General features: G+C 33.3%; 2 protein-coding genes across 33 annotated transcripts in view; one reads left to right on the top strand and one right to left on the bottom strand.

The window, feature by feature from the left end:
• BLTP1 (bridge-like lipid transfer protein family member 1) overlaps positions 1-20,172 on the top strand; it is a 220,865-nt gene that overhangs the window by 174,676 nt on the left and 26,017 nt on the right. For 19 of the 31 annotated variants that reach the window (XM_035293010.3, XM_035293009.3, XM_078366548.1 and 16 more), the window contains 12 exons: positions 3,328-3,387; positions 5,172-5,398; positions 6,117-6,317; positions 6,505-6,635; positions 7,925-8,048; positions 10,642-10,751; positions 11,414-11,504; positions 12,048-12,110; positions 14,217-14,470; positions 16,565-16,780; positions 17,934-18,114; positions 18,608-18,809. In XM_035293010.3, coding sequence (XP_035148901.3) covers positions 3,328-3,387; positions 5,172-5,398; positions 6,117-6,317; positions 6,505-6,635; positions 7,925-8,048; positions 10,642-10,751; positions 11,414-11,504; positions 12,048-12,110; positions 14,217-14,470; positions 16,565-16,780; positions 17,934-18,114; positions 18,608-18,809 — 1,860 coding nt within the window. The remainder of the gene's footprint in view (positions 1-3,327; positions 3,388-5,171; positions 5,399-6,116; positions 6,318-6,504; positions 6,636-7,924; positions 8,049-10,641; positions 10,752-11,413; positions 11,505-12,047; positions 12,111-14,216; positions 14,471-16,564; positions 16,781-17,933; positions 18,115-18,607; positions 18,810-20,172) is intronic. The other 12 variants (XM_078366550.1, XM_008992752.5, XM_078366554.1 and 9 more) reach the window with 7 other exon arrangements.
• The window catches only part of LOC108590822 (uncharacterized), a 66,684-nt gene continuing 58,462 nt past the window's right edge, over positions 11,951-20,172 (bottom strand). Inside the window, exon 7 of one of the 2 annotated variants that reach the window (XR_013532913.1) lies at positions 11,951-14,406. The gene's annotated coding sequence lies outside the window, so the exon portion shown is untranslated. The remainder of the gene's footprint in view (positions 14,407-20,172) is intronic. The other variant, XR_013532915.1, reaches the window with a different exon arrangement.

Genomic DNA, 20,172 nt, shown 5'->3' with positions numbered 1-20,172 from the left:
GCAGTATGAGTTCAGGGTAGTAAACTGGGGAAAACTAACCAAGGCCTGTTTGTACAGATTGCTCTTAGTGTCCCTCCATTTTGGAGTTGAGGATGCTCCTTTCCTCTGGGTTGAGGAAGGGCATCTCTCACATGTAGGTCATATGACCTGCTTCAGAGGAGAGTCAAAGTCCTTCCTGCACCTGTTGCTTCTCAAATTCCTTCAATTTAAAATACCTTCCATATGGCAAGGTGCCATTTTTGGGACAGTGTCTCCTGAACTCCAGCAAATGCTTTGCATTAGGTAATTATAGGTAAAATACCAGGATTTCTTTGAAGTACTTCTGGTTACTGAGAAGACTTGATAATGGAAATACTTCATGCCTATTATCCAAAAGACCAGTATTAGCCTACAATGGAAATCTTTATAGATTTATTATTTTACACAAGTTACATATTTTTTTTTAAAATCACTAAAACATATATTTTGTTTTTTTTAATAAAAGACAAAAATAAATTTAAAGTTAGTGATTTTTATTAAGGTGACAGCTTTACCATCATTGTATTTATTAAAATAAGTAAAATATATCTGGAAAAAAAGGAAGTAAACCATTTCCCTAACAGTTTATCTTAAAGGGTAAATGCATAAGAAATATAAAATGAGAAATATGCTCTTACTCAAAATCGGAAATACACATTTAAAAATGAACAGATAATTCAGCATCTCAGTATATATTCTGATAATACAGAACACTAACATGCTGGTAATCATGATAATCAGAATAATTTATTTTGGGTTCTAGAGGGGACTTAGTGAAATACTTCTGTAACATGCTTATTGTCTGGGTTTCTTGGGAGGAGGCCAAAAGGAGGTGAGCAGAGTAGTTATGTAATTGACATATTTATAAAATTTCCAAATGATAAAATGGACAAGGTTCACTAGTTTATAGTTTGTTTTTTGTTTCTGAGATGGAGTCTCACTCTGTCGCCCAGTCTAGAGTGCAGTGACACAGTCTCAGTCACTGCAACCTCCGCCTCCCAGGTTCAAGCAGTTCTCTGCCTCAGCCTCCCGAGTAGCTGTGATTATAAGGAGCCCACCACCATGCCCAGCTAATTTTTGTATTTTTAGTAAAGACAGGGTTTCACCATTTTGGTCAGGCCGGTCTTTAACTCCTGACCTCGTGATCCAGCCACCTTGGCCTCCCAATGTAGTTTTTATTACTAGTAAGTATACCTCAATATTTTTGAGCAAGGGTATGTGTATATGGCAGAGAAATAAGGAATGGTAGGGTTATGCCTTATAATTTTTTTTAACAGATTATTTTTAAAACATACTCTAGAAAAAAGGTGGCCCAGTAAAATTTCCTCGATAATGTTTATTGAGAAATGCATTAAAAATTAGCAAGCACAATCTACAGGAAGAGTTCAAAGAATGATTTAAGTAGATACTAAATAATAGGCTAATTTCATCAATGTGTGACAAACTAAACCATCAGAAGTTTAGAGGTCAGCAAGCTCTTTGTTAAAACCTGGGTAGCATTTGGTCATCAGAGCAGAAAGAGTTACCATCCTAGATTCAGACTAATGGTTGGTCCAAGTCATCATTCTGTCTGTGATATAGAAACCACAGATATTATGGGGAAGAAACTAGTTGATTTCTTAGTCCTCATTTCCAGGACTCAGATCTACTTCTAAAAATCTTAATATTCCTTATTAATTCATCATGACTCTATATTCTGTGACTTTTATATATTCATTTTTTAAGCTTAATTTTTTTTGTTGTTTTTTAGAGACAAAATCTTGCTCTGTTACCTAGGCTAGAATGCAGTGGTGCCATCATAGCTCACTGAAGCCTTGAGCTCATGAGTTCAAGCAATCTTTCCACCTCAGCCCCCCGAGTAGCTGGGACCACAGGCACATGCCACCATACCCAGCTAATTTTTAAATTTTCTGTATAGATGGAGTCTCACTATGTTGCCCAGGCTGGTCTTGAACTCCTCACCTCAAGTGATCTCGCATCCTTGACCTCCCAATGCACTGAGATTATAGGTGGGAACCACCACACCTAGCCCTTAGGCTTAGTTTGAAAAAATTCTCTGCTACTTCTTAGGATAGGAAATCCTAAAAGTTTTCTACTCCCTTTTTATTTACTATTTCTTCCTTTCACTTGGCCTCAGTTATGTTATTCAGATTTCAAAGGGGTTTCTTTTCCTTCTAGCACTCTTGGATTTGAAAGGCTAATATAGGTCGTACTTGTTCAGATTTGAAACCATGACTACAAAGGTGAATTGGGTGATATTTCAAAACCAGATCTAGTTCTTTCTTAATTAGAATTTGAATGTGAGACACAGGTACTATACAGTTCAAAGATATAATTTAGATGTTATAGTTATTAGCAATCTTTAAAAAAAAAAACAACACATAATAACAAATAGATCGTCTCTCACAAACTAAGTTATAATTCTAATTTGGAAGGATTTTCCCCTTTTGAAATGTTTAAAAGATAGAAATGTAATATGAGAGTACCTAGAAAATGAATAGCAAGCTCAAATTTAGTAACATTTGAATACCAATTTAGGATTCAGAGTTACAAAAGGACATTAAAGATATATGTACTCTCAAGTTTAGATTGATACTTCATTTCTTCTAAGGATTACTGAGGAAGGTCTTATTAATTCTATGTTTAGAGTTTATTTTGTTTAAAAGTTGTTTTAACTTTTACTGTTTAAAATTGTTGAATTTTAACATCTTTTTTGAAGCTGAAGTTAATCAAATTAAAGCTAGATGGTAGTAAATGTTTCAGAGTTAAAAGTAGATATATTCTGGAGATAGGTCCATGATCTTGAGATTGACATCATGGCCTTAAGCCATTTTTTTGTCATAAAATGTTCCATGTCAAAAGAGAAGGTAAGACGCTGAATCATGTGTCTAACCTAATGTGGCAGCTCTTAGTTACCAAAAATTCTATTTTAAGTCATTTGCATTCTCAAAGTGCCATTCACTTATGATGACAAATTGTCATAGCATCCTGGATATCGGTGGAAAAGCCATCTAGAGTGTCACAGCAGTTGGCCAGATGTTGTCACTCAAGGAAATCACATGCAGAAAATAAAACTAAAACTGCAGTTAAATTGTTTATATCATAGAATAAAATATTGTGAAATATGGAATAGATCTTAGGAGTCATTAAGATAGCCCTTTCATTCCAAAGATTAAGAACTAAAATCTAGAGAGGATAGTAATCCTCTTTATATTTAGATAATAATCTTTGTGTGAAAAATTAAGAGTAGAATATATAATCATGGATGTATTTTTATTGAAAACTATTTTCGGGCTGATTTTTATACAGGTGTAGTTCCAGATGGCACCTATGAAGTATGTTCAAGAACTACAGGACAAGCAGCAGCTGGTAGGTTCACATTCAGCATTATTTTGCTATCCATGGTAGATAGAATTCTGCCTTTATTTTAATGGCAAGAGAATCTTTTGGCTACGCTAATTCTGGTGTTCACTAATTAAAAAAAAACTTTGTATTAGCATATTTATATTTATTTAACAATTATTAATCAGATACTTATGTGGGTTTGTGTGTGCGTATTACACACAAAAGATGTTTCAGAAAAGATTAAAATGAATAAGATATGCTTTCTATCCTCCATACATTTAAATTCTTAAAATGTAGTTAAGGCATATGCAGCAAAATTACATTGAAGTAAGTGATAGGTATAATAAAACATAAAATTCCAGTTGCTAATGCTATTGAAATGTCTAGAAGAAAGATAATATTTTCAAATATGGGAAAATACTGGGATCAGAGAAAACTTCATGGAGGAATGAATATTTAAACAAGCACTCATACAGATGGGAAAAAATTTTTCTTAAGCAAAAACTGGGAGATGTGGGCCAGCGAAAATTAAGTCAGAGAGAATAATATAGCATGCATCATGATGTTAAAGCACAGTAACTATTCAGAGTTCTCCAATTTGGCTAGAATAGAGTTACATAAACAAATAAGATGGAAAAATGTTAAATGCCTAATTGAGTTTAGACTTGATTTGTTGGGCAGTGGGAAGGCTGGCCACTGAATGTTTTTGAACAAGAAGGCAAATGACAACACTATCAAAGGAACACTTTCAAAGATTAGAGGGCAAAAAAGCCCAGGAAACCAGTCAATAGGTAAAAAATGATAATGTGTCTTGACTAAGATGGTAGCACAATGCAATTTTTATTATTTTTCTTGTTATAAATTGGACAGGGTGAGCTAAAGAGATATTTATTTAAGGGTTCTCAAAATGTTGAGAGGGGTAGAAATTGATTATGGTTAGTAGATTTCCAGTCTCTCCTTGCCATTCTCTGTTATCCTCCCCAAGCCTAGCCTTATTGCTCATCCTGAGTTACCTTAGAAAGCATGAAGGCCTAGAGTCTGACAGAGAACTGAAAAAGTTAGGGAATATTCAGCTGAGGTCACAAATAAGTCTTTGTCAGGACTTTTGTTTTAAGTGACAACAACCCACTCAGACTAGCTTAACCAAAAGGGGATGTTTATTAAAAGGGTATTTGCAGACTACAGTTAAACTTAGGAATGGCTATTTTATGGAAGAGAAGGTACCAGGTCAATTCAGGAGCCTTCAGAAACTATTAGAATGAAGATCCCACCTGTCACCAAGACTCTTTGTAGCTCTTGTCTTTGTTTCTTTGCTTCTCTCTGGCTACTCTTTTTTTCTACTTCTTCTAACTGATAACCTCCTTCTTATACATGGCGAGAAACATGGTGGAGTCTTGTTTCTCCACCCTCAGTCATTGGAGAAGGACCAACCTTTCCTCAAGTTCAGGCAAAATATCTTATTTTTCCAACTTTGACCTTCATCTGGACCAATTACCTAATTAATTCTGTTTAATGAGCTATGGTCATGGCAATTCCTACTGTAGCTGTGGGATGGTGGATAATCTTGGGGTCAGGGAGGGAACCTGTAGTTCATAGGAAAAAAAAAAAGAGGGTGCTATACAGAGGAAACATTAGATGCACACTGTATACATAGAGAAATCAAGCCTGTAGTGTAATGTTTCTGACAAGTCTAGCTGTGAAAGACATTAGTTATTGCATGTGGCCAACATCCATTTTATTACTTTGTACAGTTATTTCCATTCCTATACTCAGGACTTACCAAAAATGCAACTTCTTTATTTAAACAGAAAGTAGTAGCGCTGGAACCTGGACACTCAATGTATTGTGGAAAATGTGTGGGATTGATGTCCACATGGATCCTAACATTGGCAAAAGGCTTAATGCTCTGGGCAATACTCTTACAACACTGACAGGAGAGGAAGACATAGATGACATTGCTGACTTAAATTCAGTGAACATAGCTGATCTGTCAGATGAGGATGAAGTTGATACTATGTCTCCCACTATCCATACTGTAAGTAAAGTGACTGTTAGAATTTTTCAGGACTAGCTTTTACCCTGAGATGGGGATATTATTTATTCAGTGTTATTTAGTATATTATAGTGGGTATTTGTGGAGGAAGAGAAGGGAGTGCTGGTTTGCTGTATCTATATTTCATAATTAACTCGATTAACTGTCTTTTAATCGAGTTTTGTGCTACATATTGACCATCATCCAACTTGTGCTTTAACCTATAGGTAACATAATCATATTAAAACTGAAGTGCAGACCAATCTATATAGATAGAAAGTAGATTAGTGGCTGCCTACCAATAGGGAGAGGTGTGGTGGAGATGGGGGGAATGGGAAGAAATTGCTAATAGGCATGAGGTTTCTGAGTGAAGAAAATATTCCCAACTATTTTAATGATGGTTGTACAACTTTGTGAAAATATTAAATGGGTGAATTTTATGGTATGTGAGTTATGTCTCAGTAAAGATGTTCAAAATGAATTTCAAAGCAAAGTGCATTTACAAAATGAAGTTACACATTTTAAAAATATATATTTCCATCTATACTATACATTCTATATTTTCAAGATATTTAGTGGTCAAAAAGAAACTTATTCTTTGATTCATTCTACTATTAATTTTTTAAAATTATTTTAAATATCTTTTAACTATTGTACCATGAAATAGTTTTGTTCTTGGGAAGAAATTTTTAAAAAATTAATATTACTGTTTATTATTTAGAGTTCAGATGGAAGTTCAGTAAGCGGAGATGGCCACAAACTTACCTTTGGGCAGCGACTTGTAAATCACCTACTAGGCCTGACACCCCCAAATCAGCGCTATTCTGTTCCTGCAGAGTATCTGTGTGACCCAGAGATGTGGGGCTCCCCTCAGTCTAGCCAGTCCCATTTGAAAGCATGCAGAGCACACTCATGGGGAAACGTAGGTAGCAACTAAATAGATTCCTTATGAAAATGAGGGGATTTAAATCAGTGGAGAATCCCAGTCTTGATATAGATGGCTTTGATTCTTGCATGCTTACTTTGATTTAAGGTGTTAATTTTGTGATAGTATAGATTTGCTATGTGTCTTGAGGGTGGTATTGACATATACACTTTTGACTTTTCAGGAAGCCGTAGATTATCGAAGACAGGCAGCATCTGCTAGCCAGCCAGGCGAACTTAGGGGAAGAAAAATTATGAAGCGTATAGTGGATATCAGAGAACTGAATGAACAGGCCAAAGTAATAGATGATCTGAAGTATGTATAATGATTTTTAATTTAATATAATGTTCCCTAATTTTAGAATCATAAGATGACAGAAGTGGAAGAAACTGTATTTGGGCTAATACAAACTCTTTATCTGTTATATCACCAGGGTCCAGAGTTGTTTAATAATTTGGCCAAGATCATACACTCATTAGTCATAAAGTTAGGCATGAGGCTGGGCACTGTGGCTCACATGTGTAATCCGAGCACTTTGGGAGGCTGAGGCAGGTGGATCACCTGAGGTCAGGAGTTCAGGACCAGCCTGGGCAACATGGTGAAACCTGTCTCTACTAAAAATACAAAAATTAGCTGGGTGTGGTGGTGTGTGCCTGTGAGCTCAGCCACTCGGGAGGCTGAGGCAGGAGAATTGCTTGAGCCTGGGGGTAGGAGGAGGTTGCAGTGAGCCAAGATTGTGCCATTGCACTGTAGCCTGGGTGACAAATGAGATTCTGTCTCAAAAAAAAAAAAGAAGTTAGACATGAAATCCTAGTGCTTTTTCATAACTTATTTCTTAGCACTTTATGGCTGACTTTATATCACATATATGTTATCTTTACCTGTGTATTTACTCTTTTATGTATCTTCACATGCATATATAAATAAATGCACTAATCTTTATCTGTTGCCTGCTGGATATTGCTAAAAATACTTTCTCTATTACAGTAAATATTCTTATTGCTAAAGTTTGCAATTTTATTTTCCCAAAAGGTAATGGTCATGCCTCATCTTTTCTAATGTGCCTACACTTGTACTGATGCTTTTTTTTTTTAACCATCAAGGACCTTACACAAATATATGCATTTTGTACAGCAGAAGGTATTGCCTAACACTTGTCTGTCAGTTATCATGCAGTGATTCATATTTTCCTGTTGACTTAGATAACAATTTGAGTTTTGTTCTCAGGGGAAAAAATGACCTGAAGCAAAATATACTCTTCCTTCAAAATGTTACCCAAGGATTATATTATATGTAGAATTTTACATTCAGACATTTTTCTGCAGAGTGGGCCCATGGTGACTCTTGATGCAGCAATGGATAACACACATTTCCTCAAACATTAGAGAGAGGTGTTTTTGTTTCCTTAAAATTCACCAAATATTATTGTTAAACTTATTGAGGGTTTTGGCTGGTCCATACATAATCATCTTTGGTATTCTGCAAAGTAAAAGCATGAAAAAGGAGCAAGTAAAAATCAGTGTAACTTATTTTTTTAATACATATTCTGCTTATGTAACTTTGTTATTTCTTTACAATAACTGCTGTATTTGTTTTGCATCCAGAAAATTAGGTGCAAGTGAAGGAACCATAAACCAAGAAATTCAACGTTACCAACAGTTAGAATCTGTGGCTGTGAATGACATTAGAAGAGATGTTCGTAAAAAATTACGGAGATCCAGTATGCGAGTGAGTGCTCTTTGTTCTTTCAATGCTGGTGACAAAACCACCTGATTTTTTCCTATCATATCTCCTGTGTACCAGGCACCATCTAAAGCACTTTACATTTAGTAACCCATTAAAGCCTCACACAACCTTAGGAGGTAGTTTATGTTATTTTCCTATTTTAAAGATGAGGAAACTGAGACAGGTGAAGTAATTTGACCAAAGTTATACAGCCAGAAATGCCGGGGAGCCAAGAGTCCAGCCTAGGCTTTAGGACTCTATAATAGTCTATGCCCTTGCACATTGTGTTTTGTCTTTCACAAAATTATTTTTGCTTTAAGTCTCTAATCTGAACTCTGCAAAAAATGTGAACTTTGTGAAATCTTTTAAGACGTCTGTTCTTTCCCTATCCCCTTCTTCCTGGTCAGAATTTACCTCTCAGCCACTGTGTATTGTTAGCACTTTATAATCTTTATTTTTTGCAGGTTTAGTTGGTCCCATTAGAGTTTGAGTCTAGGGGTAGAAAACTTTTTAAAAAAAACCATTATCCCCTTTTTTTCCTTCATTTTTTAAATTAATGATAAGCTTTTAAGAGTTACCTATTCACAAGTATACCCACTTGGGCATGGTGTTTTTGTTTTGTAAAGTTATTAATGCAGTCCTTTAATAAATGTAGGCCTATTCAGATTATCTTTTTCCTTTCTCCATTTTGGAAAACTGTATGTTCATTTCGTCTAGGTGATCAAATCTGAGGGCATAGATTTGTTCAATGTATTCCTGTATTCTTGAAATAGCCATAGGGTCTATGGTTATATACCCTCCTTTATTGCTAATATTAGTAATTTGTGTCTTTCTTTTTTTCTTAGTTATCCCGGCTAGAGGCTTACCAATTTTATTGATCTTTTCAAACAGCCAGCTTTTAGTTTTGTTGATTTTTCTCTATTGATTTCCTGGGTTTTTTTTGTTTCTGCTCTGATTTTTATTATGTTCTTTTGCTTAATTCAGATTTAATTTGTCATTTTTTCTAGTTTTCTAAGGTAGAAGCTTAATTGATTTTAGATCTTTTCTGATGTATGCATTCAGTGCTATAAATTGTCCTCTAAGCACTGCTTTTGCTTCATCCCACTAATTTTGATAAGTGTGTTTTCATTTTCGTTTAGTGTAAATATTTTAAAATTTCTCTTCAGATTTTTTTCTTCAACTCATGCTACTTAGAAGGGTGTTATTTAATCTCAGTGCATTTGGGATTTTTCAGATATCTTTCTGTTGTTGATTTCTGGTTAAATTCCACTATGGTCTAAGAGCACACATTTTATGATTTATAATTTTTTAAAATGTGTTAAGGTATGCTTTTTGGTTCAGAATGTGATCTCTTCATGAAAGTTCCACGTGAGCTTGAGAAGAATGTGTATTCTGATATTAGGTGAAGCTGTCTGTAGGTGTTGATTATATCCAATTGACTGATGGTGTTGTTGAGTTCAACTGTGTCCTTATTGATTTTTTTTGTGTACTGGATGTCCGTTTCTGATAAAGGGTTATTGAAGTCTCAAACTGTAATTCATCTGTTTCTCCTTGCATTTCTCTTAATTTTGGCCTCACGTAGTTTGACACTCACTTGTTTTGTTTTTAAGAGATAGGGTTTCACTCTGTTGCCCAGGCTGTAGTGCAGTGGTACATTCATAACTCACTGAAACCTCAAATTCCTAGGCTCAAGCAGTCCTCCTGCCTCAGTCTCCCAAGTAGCTGGGACCACATGCCTTGATCACTTCTAAACTCCTGGAGAATATAGTTTGAATACTGCTCTCCAATTTATTTGTCACTAGTTTCTGATAGTAATAATGGATAGTGATATCTGTAACATATAATTTTCTATATTAAATTTTTGCTGTCTACACAAGAGTCATGAAATATAATTAAAATATTGTTTGTCCACTGTTGCATGTCATATTTGGTCTTTGACATTAAAAATAAACTAGATAGAGAGAATTAGAAAGGCTGTTAAAACATCTCCATTCTTAACATACATATGTCATTCCACATATTCCCCTCAATTCCCTTTACCCATCTTAGACTCCAAACCTCCACTGTATTAGAATCTTTTAAATATCTAGTACCATCACTAGTTTCTAGAACAGGGATTTAGAGACAGTGAGAGTGTTAAGTCTTTAACACTCTTACTTTCCTTTGTTGTAATGAAGAGTTCTTCAACAGGGATGCCCTTGGAAAAAAGTGGTCTTTTGTCCCCCTGCCAGGAACCTAGCTTTCTCTCAAAACCTTTAATTCTCATTTTCTTTCTCCGTTCTTACTTTTTAAATCATTTCCTTTCTTCTTGCCTTGTTTCTGTACCCTCATCCCTGCCCCCTAATTTTCTCTTTTCTTCTTTTCTCTCAGGTCAGGTGGTGGCTCATGTTTTCATTGTGCCTCCTAGTTGGTGTTAGGACCAAAGAATAGCTGATTCCTCCTCTAATATGAATTTATATTGTTAAGTGACAAGAAAGTCCCTTGGGGAAAACAAGCTAACTTATTTAATAGTATAATATTTTCTTTTATTTGAAGTCAAATATTACAACAATAAATAATCACCTGTAGTCACATTTTTTCTCTCCCATTTCATTAGGCTGCTTCCCTAAAGGATAAGTGGGGTTTGAGTTACAAACCAAGTTACAGCCGATCAAAAAGCATTTCTGCTTCTGGAAGACCACCTCTAAAGCGAATGGAAAGGACAAGGTAATATACATATTTCAGCCCATGAGACAATTAATAAAATTGTTGACTCTTTTACCAAGGTCAACTACTTTTTTATGTTCTAATCATAAAATTAAGATAACAAATTAATTTTATTTGTAAAATAGCAATAATAGTGGATATTATCAAACTCAGAAGTTTATTTAAGGAACCCGTCATCATATAACCACAGTACAGTGTGTGCTTTTTAGAAATGAAGCACATTGCTATTTAGACAAGTTTTTTATTTACATAAAACTGTGGTTTAGAAAGATAGACAAGTTTTATGCGTAAACTTACAGATTATCTAAAGGAATTAAAACATGCTTACTAGTAGCTACTGCTCTAAATTTGTCAGTTTAGAAAAGATATTGTCACACAGACATTTAGCATATGAAAAAAATGGAAATTTCACATTTATTGAAGTGAAATACAGTTTTAATAGTATATAAGCACTATAAGAAGTATAAATTCTTTTTATATGATTTAGTTTTAGAAAAATCTTGAGTTAACCAAAACATTGAGTCCTTTTTATGGTATGCTAAAGGTTAAGAGAAAGTTCAATCCTTTGATAAGGTAAATATTTAGAAACAGAATGGTATTGCCATTAATCAGACTTTATCATGAGAATATTAGTGTTTTATAACTTTATATTTTACTTGCAGTTCTCGAGTAGGAGAAACTGAAGAGCTCCCAGAAATCCGTGTGGATGCAGCATCTCCTGGACCTAGAGTAACTTTTAATATCCAGGATACAGTAAGAGATATATAATTTGTTAGAGATAAACATTGTTAAATAGTTTTTACAGATTACAAAATTATGGTATTATACTATTTCAAAATATTAATTTCTGACTACAATCAAAGTATGGATTACGATGATTGAACTGTCTGTATATTACCAAGTAGTGGGCACTGCCCTCATAACATCATCTGAGAGCCATGAAGCAGGTGTTCGTGTTTTATATTTTACATGCACAGTAAAGGCTCCATAACTACTTTCTCTTAAGTAGAAAGGATTTTGTTGAATAATTTTTCTTTCAAGTGAGAATCCATATTAAACTACATCTTACACAAATGTAAATGTAGAATATTGGTACTCATTTATGTATTTTATTTATAGATAGTAGCAGAAATTAGAAGGAAGATCAGCTTCAAAGTTGTATTCTAATTTCATACCATAGTAAACGTCATATTAAAATGTTTCTTTTGTTTTTTGTATATTTACTTTTAAGTCATTGTTTATTATTTTTCATGAGTTTTTGTTTTTTCTTTTACTTTTCTTATTGTTTTAATTAAGTTGAAAAATACAGTATGGGGAAGTACACCACAATCCAGCGGTCCTGGGGAAGGGTATTTTCAGGTATTTACTAAAAACAACATAAATTTTGCTTTAAAACTAATCAACCACACTGAATATCTGCCTGCTTTCAAAATATCTTCCTTTCATTTCAGACTAAACTTAGACCTTAAAATATTTTAGATAATGGTTTAAGACTGTTTGAATTTTTTTCATCATGTACATCTCATAACTTCTTACATGGATTTATCTTAGTTTTTACTTCTGTGTAGTTTAATATTAAAAACTAAAAGACTGTCTCAGCTAATCAAATCAATTCAACCAAATTATAAATTAAAAACTACAATTTGTTATTTCCTAATAAGTGTAGTTTTTCCTTATATTCAACAAAATAAATTTTTTCATAAACAAAGATCAGTTAACTAGTTCAAACTAGAATTAAATTTAATTCAGAACAAACAATAATTGAACATTCTTTCTTTGGAGTCACTACTGTAAAATAATATTGATAAAACTATCCATTTTTTAAATTATTCTTTTGTTCAAAACAATGTAGAAGAATGATATCTAGATCATTTTGTTAAGATACATTTAAAAATAAGCGCTCATCCAAAGATTTATTTTCCCTTTGGTCACTCTCTTCAAGCTTGAGTCTCAACATACATCTCATAGTTATAGTGAATTTAGTCAAACTGGATTTTTTTAAAGAACTATTTAATTGTAATATAGTGAGCTTGACAAACATGTTCTTTTTTTATGAAAAAAACTTGGAAAGAAATCATTTACATGAATGAAATGGGTTCTACTAGCTAGGTGATTCTCAAAGGAATTAATATTTGAAGTGATTCAAGTCTCATTTTTAATTAGCCATGTACTGTATAAAAGTATATAAAAATCATAAATTATATAATAGATATGAGACTAAATATATTTTCTAATCATAAATTAGAAAATAGATAAGGCATGATTAAATATAAAATGAAACAAAGATATATTTCATCTACCGTCTCTTACCAAAGTTTTAAAAAGTGGATGTTCTAACAATCTGATTTATTTGTTAACTCAGTAACACGTATACTATATAAAATGAACACCTAGATTTCAAATTTTCAATGTAGGACTTAACTGTGTATTGAATAGCAGCATCCAGTAGTTTTTAATAATAAATTACCTTGCACATTAAACTTCATAAAAGCGTATTGTTCAAGTAACTCTGTGACTCTGTGAAGGTAGGCATCAAAATTAGGTCATGGGAAGGTGTTTTGTTTTTCTTTTGTTTTGTTTGACCTATTTATATGTAGTGGCCTCCTAGTGAAATCCTGAGTTAGTGACATAGTGTTTATACAAAGTATAGTCAGCCCTCAATATCTGTGGGGGATTGGTTTTAGGACCCCCATGCATACCAAGATCCACAAATATTTGAGTCCCTTTTATAAAATGGTGCAGTATTTGCACATAACCTACGCACATCCTCCCATATACATTAAATCATCTCTAGATTACTTACAATGTGTAGTACACTTTAAATGATATTATAAATAGTTGTTATAACTTTTGTTTATTGTTTTTTATTGTTGTACTATTATTTCCCCCCAATATTTTCTGTCTGTACTTGATTGAATCTGTTGGGGTTTACAGAGAACCAAATGTATTTACCCCAAAATACAGCATTCTTCAGTTTGATACATGTTTTATTACTCAGCTATTTGCACATTTTTGTTTAACTAATGTGGGGCTCATTTTTAAAAGATACATCCACAAAAAGCATCTAATATCATGATGAGAAAACAATAAACTTTGTACTGACACAGCATGCTCTTCCATCACTAATTGCTCTTGCCATTCTGATTTACAATTAATCATGTTTCTTTTGCTTCCACGTTTAACTTCTGCTTTAAAGAATTAGTGTTTACTTATTAATATAGTAATATATGTTTATATAAAGTAAAGTTTCATTCTGATTTTTAGTGTAGTATAACTTTCTGAGGTTGGCCCTTTTGCTTCCTTCCTTGGTGTACCATTTCATATGTTCATGAATCTGACCTTTCTTTCAGTTTAGAGTGAGGAAATTCAACTCTGAGATAATTTTTAAATGTTTAAATTTATATATATTTTCTTTTTTTAATTGAAATATAAATCTGATTCATGTTTTTTCTTTTTTACAATCAGTTTCCAGAGGAAACAGAACTTGACCTTTTGTCAGTAACCATTGAAGGTCCATCCCATTACTCATCAAATAGTGAAGGATCATGTTCCGTGTTCAGTTCTCCCAAAACTCCAGGAGGCTTCTCACCAAGCATTCCTTTCCAAAGTGAAGAGGGCCGACGGGATGACAGTTTGTCTTCTACCAGTGAAGATTCTGACAAAGATGAAAAAGACGAAGACCATGAGAGGGAAAGGTTTTATGTTTACAGGAAACCCTCGTGAGTAACCTCATTTTAAGATCGTTAGGTAGTATCATAGAAATGAGCATACAATGTTATATATAACTCAACTTTTACAAAAATCATTTTTAATGTGCCTCTCACTTGAGTAAGACTGAGTCTCATTAAAATAAAATTTAATAAAATTTATCACATGGTTTATTAATGTGATATAGCTCCATATAGTTTTTAAATTTAAATGGGTTTTTTCAAGCCACCTAAGTTTAATTATCAAAAATAAAATAGAAAGATGTGGTTATGAGTAAATTAAAGGAGAGGACTGTATTCCCATGGCATTAAAGATTGCAGCAAGGAGATCTGTAATAATGTAGGCTAGTTAGAAAAGTAATAAAGGGAAGTGTTTAACAATGGATGAAAGACTTCAGCAAATTCTTAGGAGAAAGAAATAAGATGAATGGTGTTAATGAAATAAATGACTAATGTGAAACTTTGCTCTGAATGTGCCCTCAAGAGGAGCTGCAAGGATCTTTGGAACTGCTATTTAAACCACCCTCAACTGAGGCTGTGACAATAATAGTAAGAGTTTCTAATAATGGTAATAAATTGAGCTTTAGGGATTCTTTCTTCCCTTTCCTAGACTGAAGCCACTGACTCCTGAATCCCATAAACATATTTGGTTTTATTCCCTCATTTTTCTGGAGTACATTCTCAAATAACTTTCTATAAAAAGTTGTTATTGCAGATCTACTTCATTTTTTTGTGTGTTCTAAAGTAGCTTTACTGTTCTTGTGTTTATTATTGGGTTGGGAACAGAATTCTAGTTTAATATTTATTTCTTCTAGGTAAGATAAACTGCTCTATTATCTTCCAGCATTCAGCTGGTTATCTTTTTCAGTTCTGTGAATGTGACTTGGGATTTTTTTGGTATTTTATATCTGTTTTCTACCTAGAAATTTTTAGAATCTTTTCATTGTATTTAATTTCATAGTAGTCCAGGTTTGAGTCTTTTCTAACAATTTTCTAGGTATTGTGGTATTTCTTAAAACATAAATTTGATTATAGGAAATATTACTTTATAGTTGTGTGGATTAACTCTGCCCTTTCTTTTGTTTTGTCTTAATAGTAATCCTATAAGTTGCACATTTGCCTTCCTGGACAGATGATCTATTTCTCTTTACTTTTTTTGTTTTACATTGCCGTTTTTAAAAATATCTTTATTTTTTATTGAGATATAATTTACATTAGTGTAACCATATTTTCCAGATGTACAGTTTGATAAGTTCTTTACGTATTTTATTTTATTTTGGTAAGATCACTTAGCATGAGATCTACTCTCTTAACCTTTTTATGTGTGCAGTACAATATCGTTTAGCTGTAGGCACAATGTCCAGAACTTACTAATCTTGCATAACTGAAACTTTATATATGATTGCTTAGCAACTCCAAACCTCTCCCCGACCCCCAACCCCTGGCAACCACCATTCTATTCTTTACTTCTATGAGTTGGGTAATTTTAGATAATTCATGTAAGTGGAATCATGCAGTATTTGTCCTTCTGTGTCTGGCTTATTTCATGTAGCATAATGTCCTCAAGTTCATATATAATGTTACATACTACAGCATTTCCTTCATTTTTTAAAGGCTGATAATATTCCATTGTATGTATGCACCACATTTGTTAATTCATTTATCTATCAATGGATATTTTAGGTTGTTTCTACATCTTGGCTATTGTGAAAATGCTGCAGTAAACATGGGAGTGTTAATATCTCTTTGAGATCCCAATTTTAATTCTTTTGTATATTCAATTTTTCAATATATAAACTATACCGTGTATGTTGAAAAAGATTTCATTTTCCAACATACACGGGGTAGTTTATATACTGATAATCAGACTCCTTAAAAGTGGTGACTATGTCTGTGTCCTCATCACCTAGCACATACCCTGGCATATAATAGTTATTCAGTACATAGTAGCTGAATAGAATGTGGCTCCATTAAACTCCCTCGTGTTAATTTATAAAATAGTAAAATTTATTTACAGACTATTGCTCACTTAATAGGTTGGAAAGTAGTTTGTTACAAAGAACTGTCATTTTACCATAACGTAATGATCAATTGTTTTTTCTATAGACATACATCTCGTAAAAAAGCAACAGGCTTTGCTGCTGTTCATCAGCTATTTACAGAACGCTGGCCAACAACACCAGTCAATAGAAGTCTTAGTGGCACAGCTACAGAGAGAAATATTGACTTTGAACTCGATATACGGGTTGAAATTGATAGTGGAAAATGTGTACTCCACCCAACCACCCTTCTACAAGAACATGATGATATAAGTTTGAGAAGGTAAGAAATTGATTGAAAAAGGATACATGTAACTTTATTAGAAATACTATTCATATTTCACTGAATTATAACAAACTTCTCCATTCCAAAATGCAGATTTGAAGTGTAAATGTAATTATAGTTATAATGGTCAAGTGGTTATTTCTTACACAGTTTCTTATAAACAACTGTATAGTATTTTCTGGCAACTAGAAATGGATGTCTGATTGACAGTCTGGCATATTTTTTAATTAAAATAGTTATATCTTTGGAATTCTTTTAACACACATGAATTTCTCAGTGTCTCTCCCTGCACTGTGCATATTTCAGTTTTAAAGAACAACAAAATGCTCAGAAATATCTTGGTTATTGAGAGTTTTGGTGAGTTCATAAAGAAATAAGAAAGACTGGGAGATAGTTACACAGACTTCAATAGACTGAAATTGTGTCCAGGATATAACTGCAGCTTTACTATTTGTTTATATCACTAAATGATGATATAAACAGGATTAACGTTATATTTTTTCTTTAAATTTTGTTTTGTTTTTCTTTTCTAATCTACATGAACTGTAAAAAAATAGTTACAATTGAGTGGATGAGTAGAGATGTAGAGCTAAAAAGAATGCTGATGCTAACTGAAACCCGGTAATGGGAACATGGAGGATCATTAATGATATACTATTCTTACTACTTTTTTATATGTTAAAAAATTTCCATAATAAAATACTTTTTCAATTGTCTGAGGCTTTTATAAAATAAAAGAAAAAGGTACTATAAACAGTTAAAATCTCTTATAAATGTCGTGATGATAAAAAGAATTACTATTAGGTTATTTTTGAACCATAATAATCCATAATAAATTGCTAATACTTAGCTGTATTTTTACCTATATAAAGGGCAGTTTCATTTGGTTCAACCTAATATGTTCAAGTGAGAGTCATGGCCCTAGGAAAGAATAAAGGTAACTGCCCTGTATAGTTAAGGAACATACAACATTTACATCACTCATGCAAGGCATTAACCAGTCTAGCTAGAGATACTGATGAACTTTACTTTTTTCAACTTCCTAAATGAAGGATTACTTTCCATTTAGTGTAATGATAAAAGTTTGCTTTTAAACAAACAAACAAAAATGTCCTTTTTAAAAAAGATGAGAACATTTTTCTGTTCACAGGAGTTATGATCGAAGTTCCAGGAGCTTAGATCAAGATTCACCTTCAAAAAAGAAGAAGTTTCAAACTAATTATGCTTCTACCACCCATTTAATGACCGGAAAGAAAGTGCCATCATCTCTGCAGACAAAGCCTAGTGACTTAGAAACAACAGTATTTTACATTCCTGGAGTTGATGTAAAGGTAAAAACCTAATTGCCTAGGGTAAGGTTAAATTATTGGTAGCAATGTTTATTTTCTATCATATACATTCATCTTTTTCTCATTATGTTAAAATGAGACTCAGTGACTTCTTGTGTAATATAGCCATATTCTTCTGGACATAAGAACATCAAAACTGCAGGTTCCCATTTCATTTATATAGCATTTTCCATGGAAGTTTGATGGAAAGAAGTTTGGTTTTTTAATGAATTAATATTCATAACAAACTTCCTAAACCTTGCCTAGTGCAACTTCATTAAACAACCGTTTTTTAGATTCTGGAATTACAGAATCGTAGACTATTCAGTTGGAAATGACATTAAAGATTATTTGAAATGAATAAAAGCAAAGAAAACTGCCAGGATCACAAAGTTAACTTGTAAAAGTTAAAAGTCTTCTGACTTCCAATTTCTTTCTACCACATTTTTCTATACTTCTTGATTTTCTTCATCTTTATAATTTTGTTTCAATACAGTTGCATTACAATTCTAAGACACTAAAGACTGAATCACCTAATGCCTCCAGAGGATCTTCCTTGCCAAGAACACTCTCCAAAGAGTCCAAGCTGTATGGTATGAAAGACAGTGCAACGTCTCCTCCTTCTCCTCCTTTACCTTGCACTGTCCAGAGCAAGACTAACACCTTACTTCCTCCCCAGCCCCCACCTATTCCCACAGGTATTTAAGGAGTATATACTCTATTTTTTGTCATTTTTAAAATTTTTAGTTATTACCTACTTGCTCTTTTGAGACTTTCATATGCACACATTTAAGAAAAAAAAAAAGGACATAGACTTGTCAATAATGACTATACAAAATTTATATATGGAAGTGTGGGCCAACTATTTTTGGCTGTTTTTGAAATTGACATTACTTTAGAGTATACCAAATAGGTTAATTACTTAAATCTTTAGGTCTATACATTAAAATAAAAAAGGTAGTTTTATGTAGTTCAAATTTGGGAGCTTATGATCAAATGCAAATATCAAACTTAACACATTTAAAAGAGAGTAATACTTTGGGCTTAACATTTATTACTTCTCTGTTGTATAACAGATTACCCAGGATTTAGTGGCTTATAACCTCAAACACAGGTTCTGTTGATGAGAAATGCAGGCACAGTTTGGCTCAGTGGGTCTAACTCATGGTCTTTTACAAGATTGCAGTCATGACATTGGCTAGGGCTAGAGACATCTGAATACTTGACTGGGGCTGAAAAATCTGCCTCTAACATATCCCAGTCATGTGACTCGTTAACTGGTACTTCAGTTTCTTTCCATGTGGGCTTCTCTACTGGGCGTCTTGAGTGTTCTCATGATACGGCAGTTGACTTCCCTCAAAAGAAATGATCCAAAAGATACCATGGATGAAGCTGCAATATATTTTATGGCTTAGCCTTTGAAGTCACATGCCATCACTGCCACAAGCTTTTACTCATCACACAGGTCAGTATGGGAAGAAACTACACAAGGGCATGAATACCAGGAAGCAAGGATCCTTGAACATCATCTTGGAATCTGGCTACCATAGCACATTGATGATACTGTACATACATGGCAGGATTTCCAAAAAGAAGGAGTATCAGACTAGATAAGAATTATTTGAAAAAGTTTCATTTATGAGACAGAATTTGATATATAAACCTTTTAAAATAGGAATCATGCTGATAATGCCTAATATCACTTTTCAGTTAACAAGGCATGTCTATGTCCAATAAGTGGATGTCAGATATTAACCCATTTTATAAATGAGTTAAGGCTCATAGAAGTTGAATGTCTTTCCTAAATTTGCACAACTAATAAATGTTAAGAGTTGGAAACCTTAGCCAAAGCTAGCTAAGATGTTTTACTCATTCTCCTGAAGCAGAAATAATTAGTTAGGTAGAAGGAAAGACAAATGGCATATCCCATATAGGGAAGCATTATAAATATGTACAAGCTAAACATAGGAAAGCCCGAAAATTGTGACATTTTTCTTCACTTGCCACTAAATATTGTTAAAGTTCTCTATATCTTCTTAAATGGACAGAAGGTCTAATGCT

This window comes from Callithrix jacchus, chromosome 3, assembly GCF_049354715.1.
Source record: "Callithrix jacchus isolate 240 chromosome 3, calJac240_pri, whole genome shotgun sequence".
Lineage (NCBI taxonomy): Eukaryota > Metazoa > Chordata > Mammalia > Primates > Cebidae > Callithrix > Callithrix jacchus.
The sequence above is the reverse complement of the archived record's forward strand: the minus strand, read 5'-3'. Positions and strand labels throughout refer to the sequence as shown.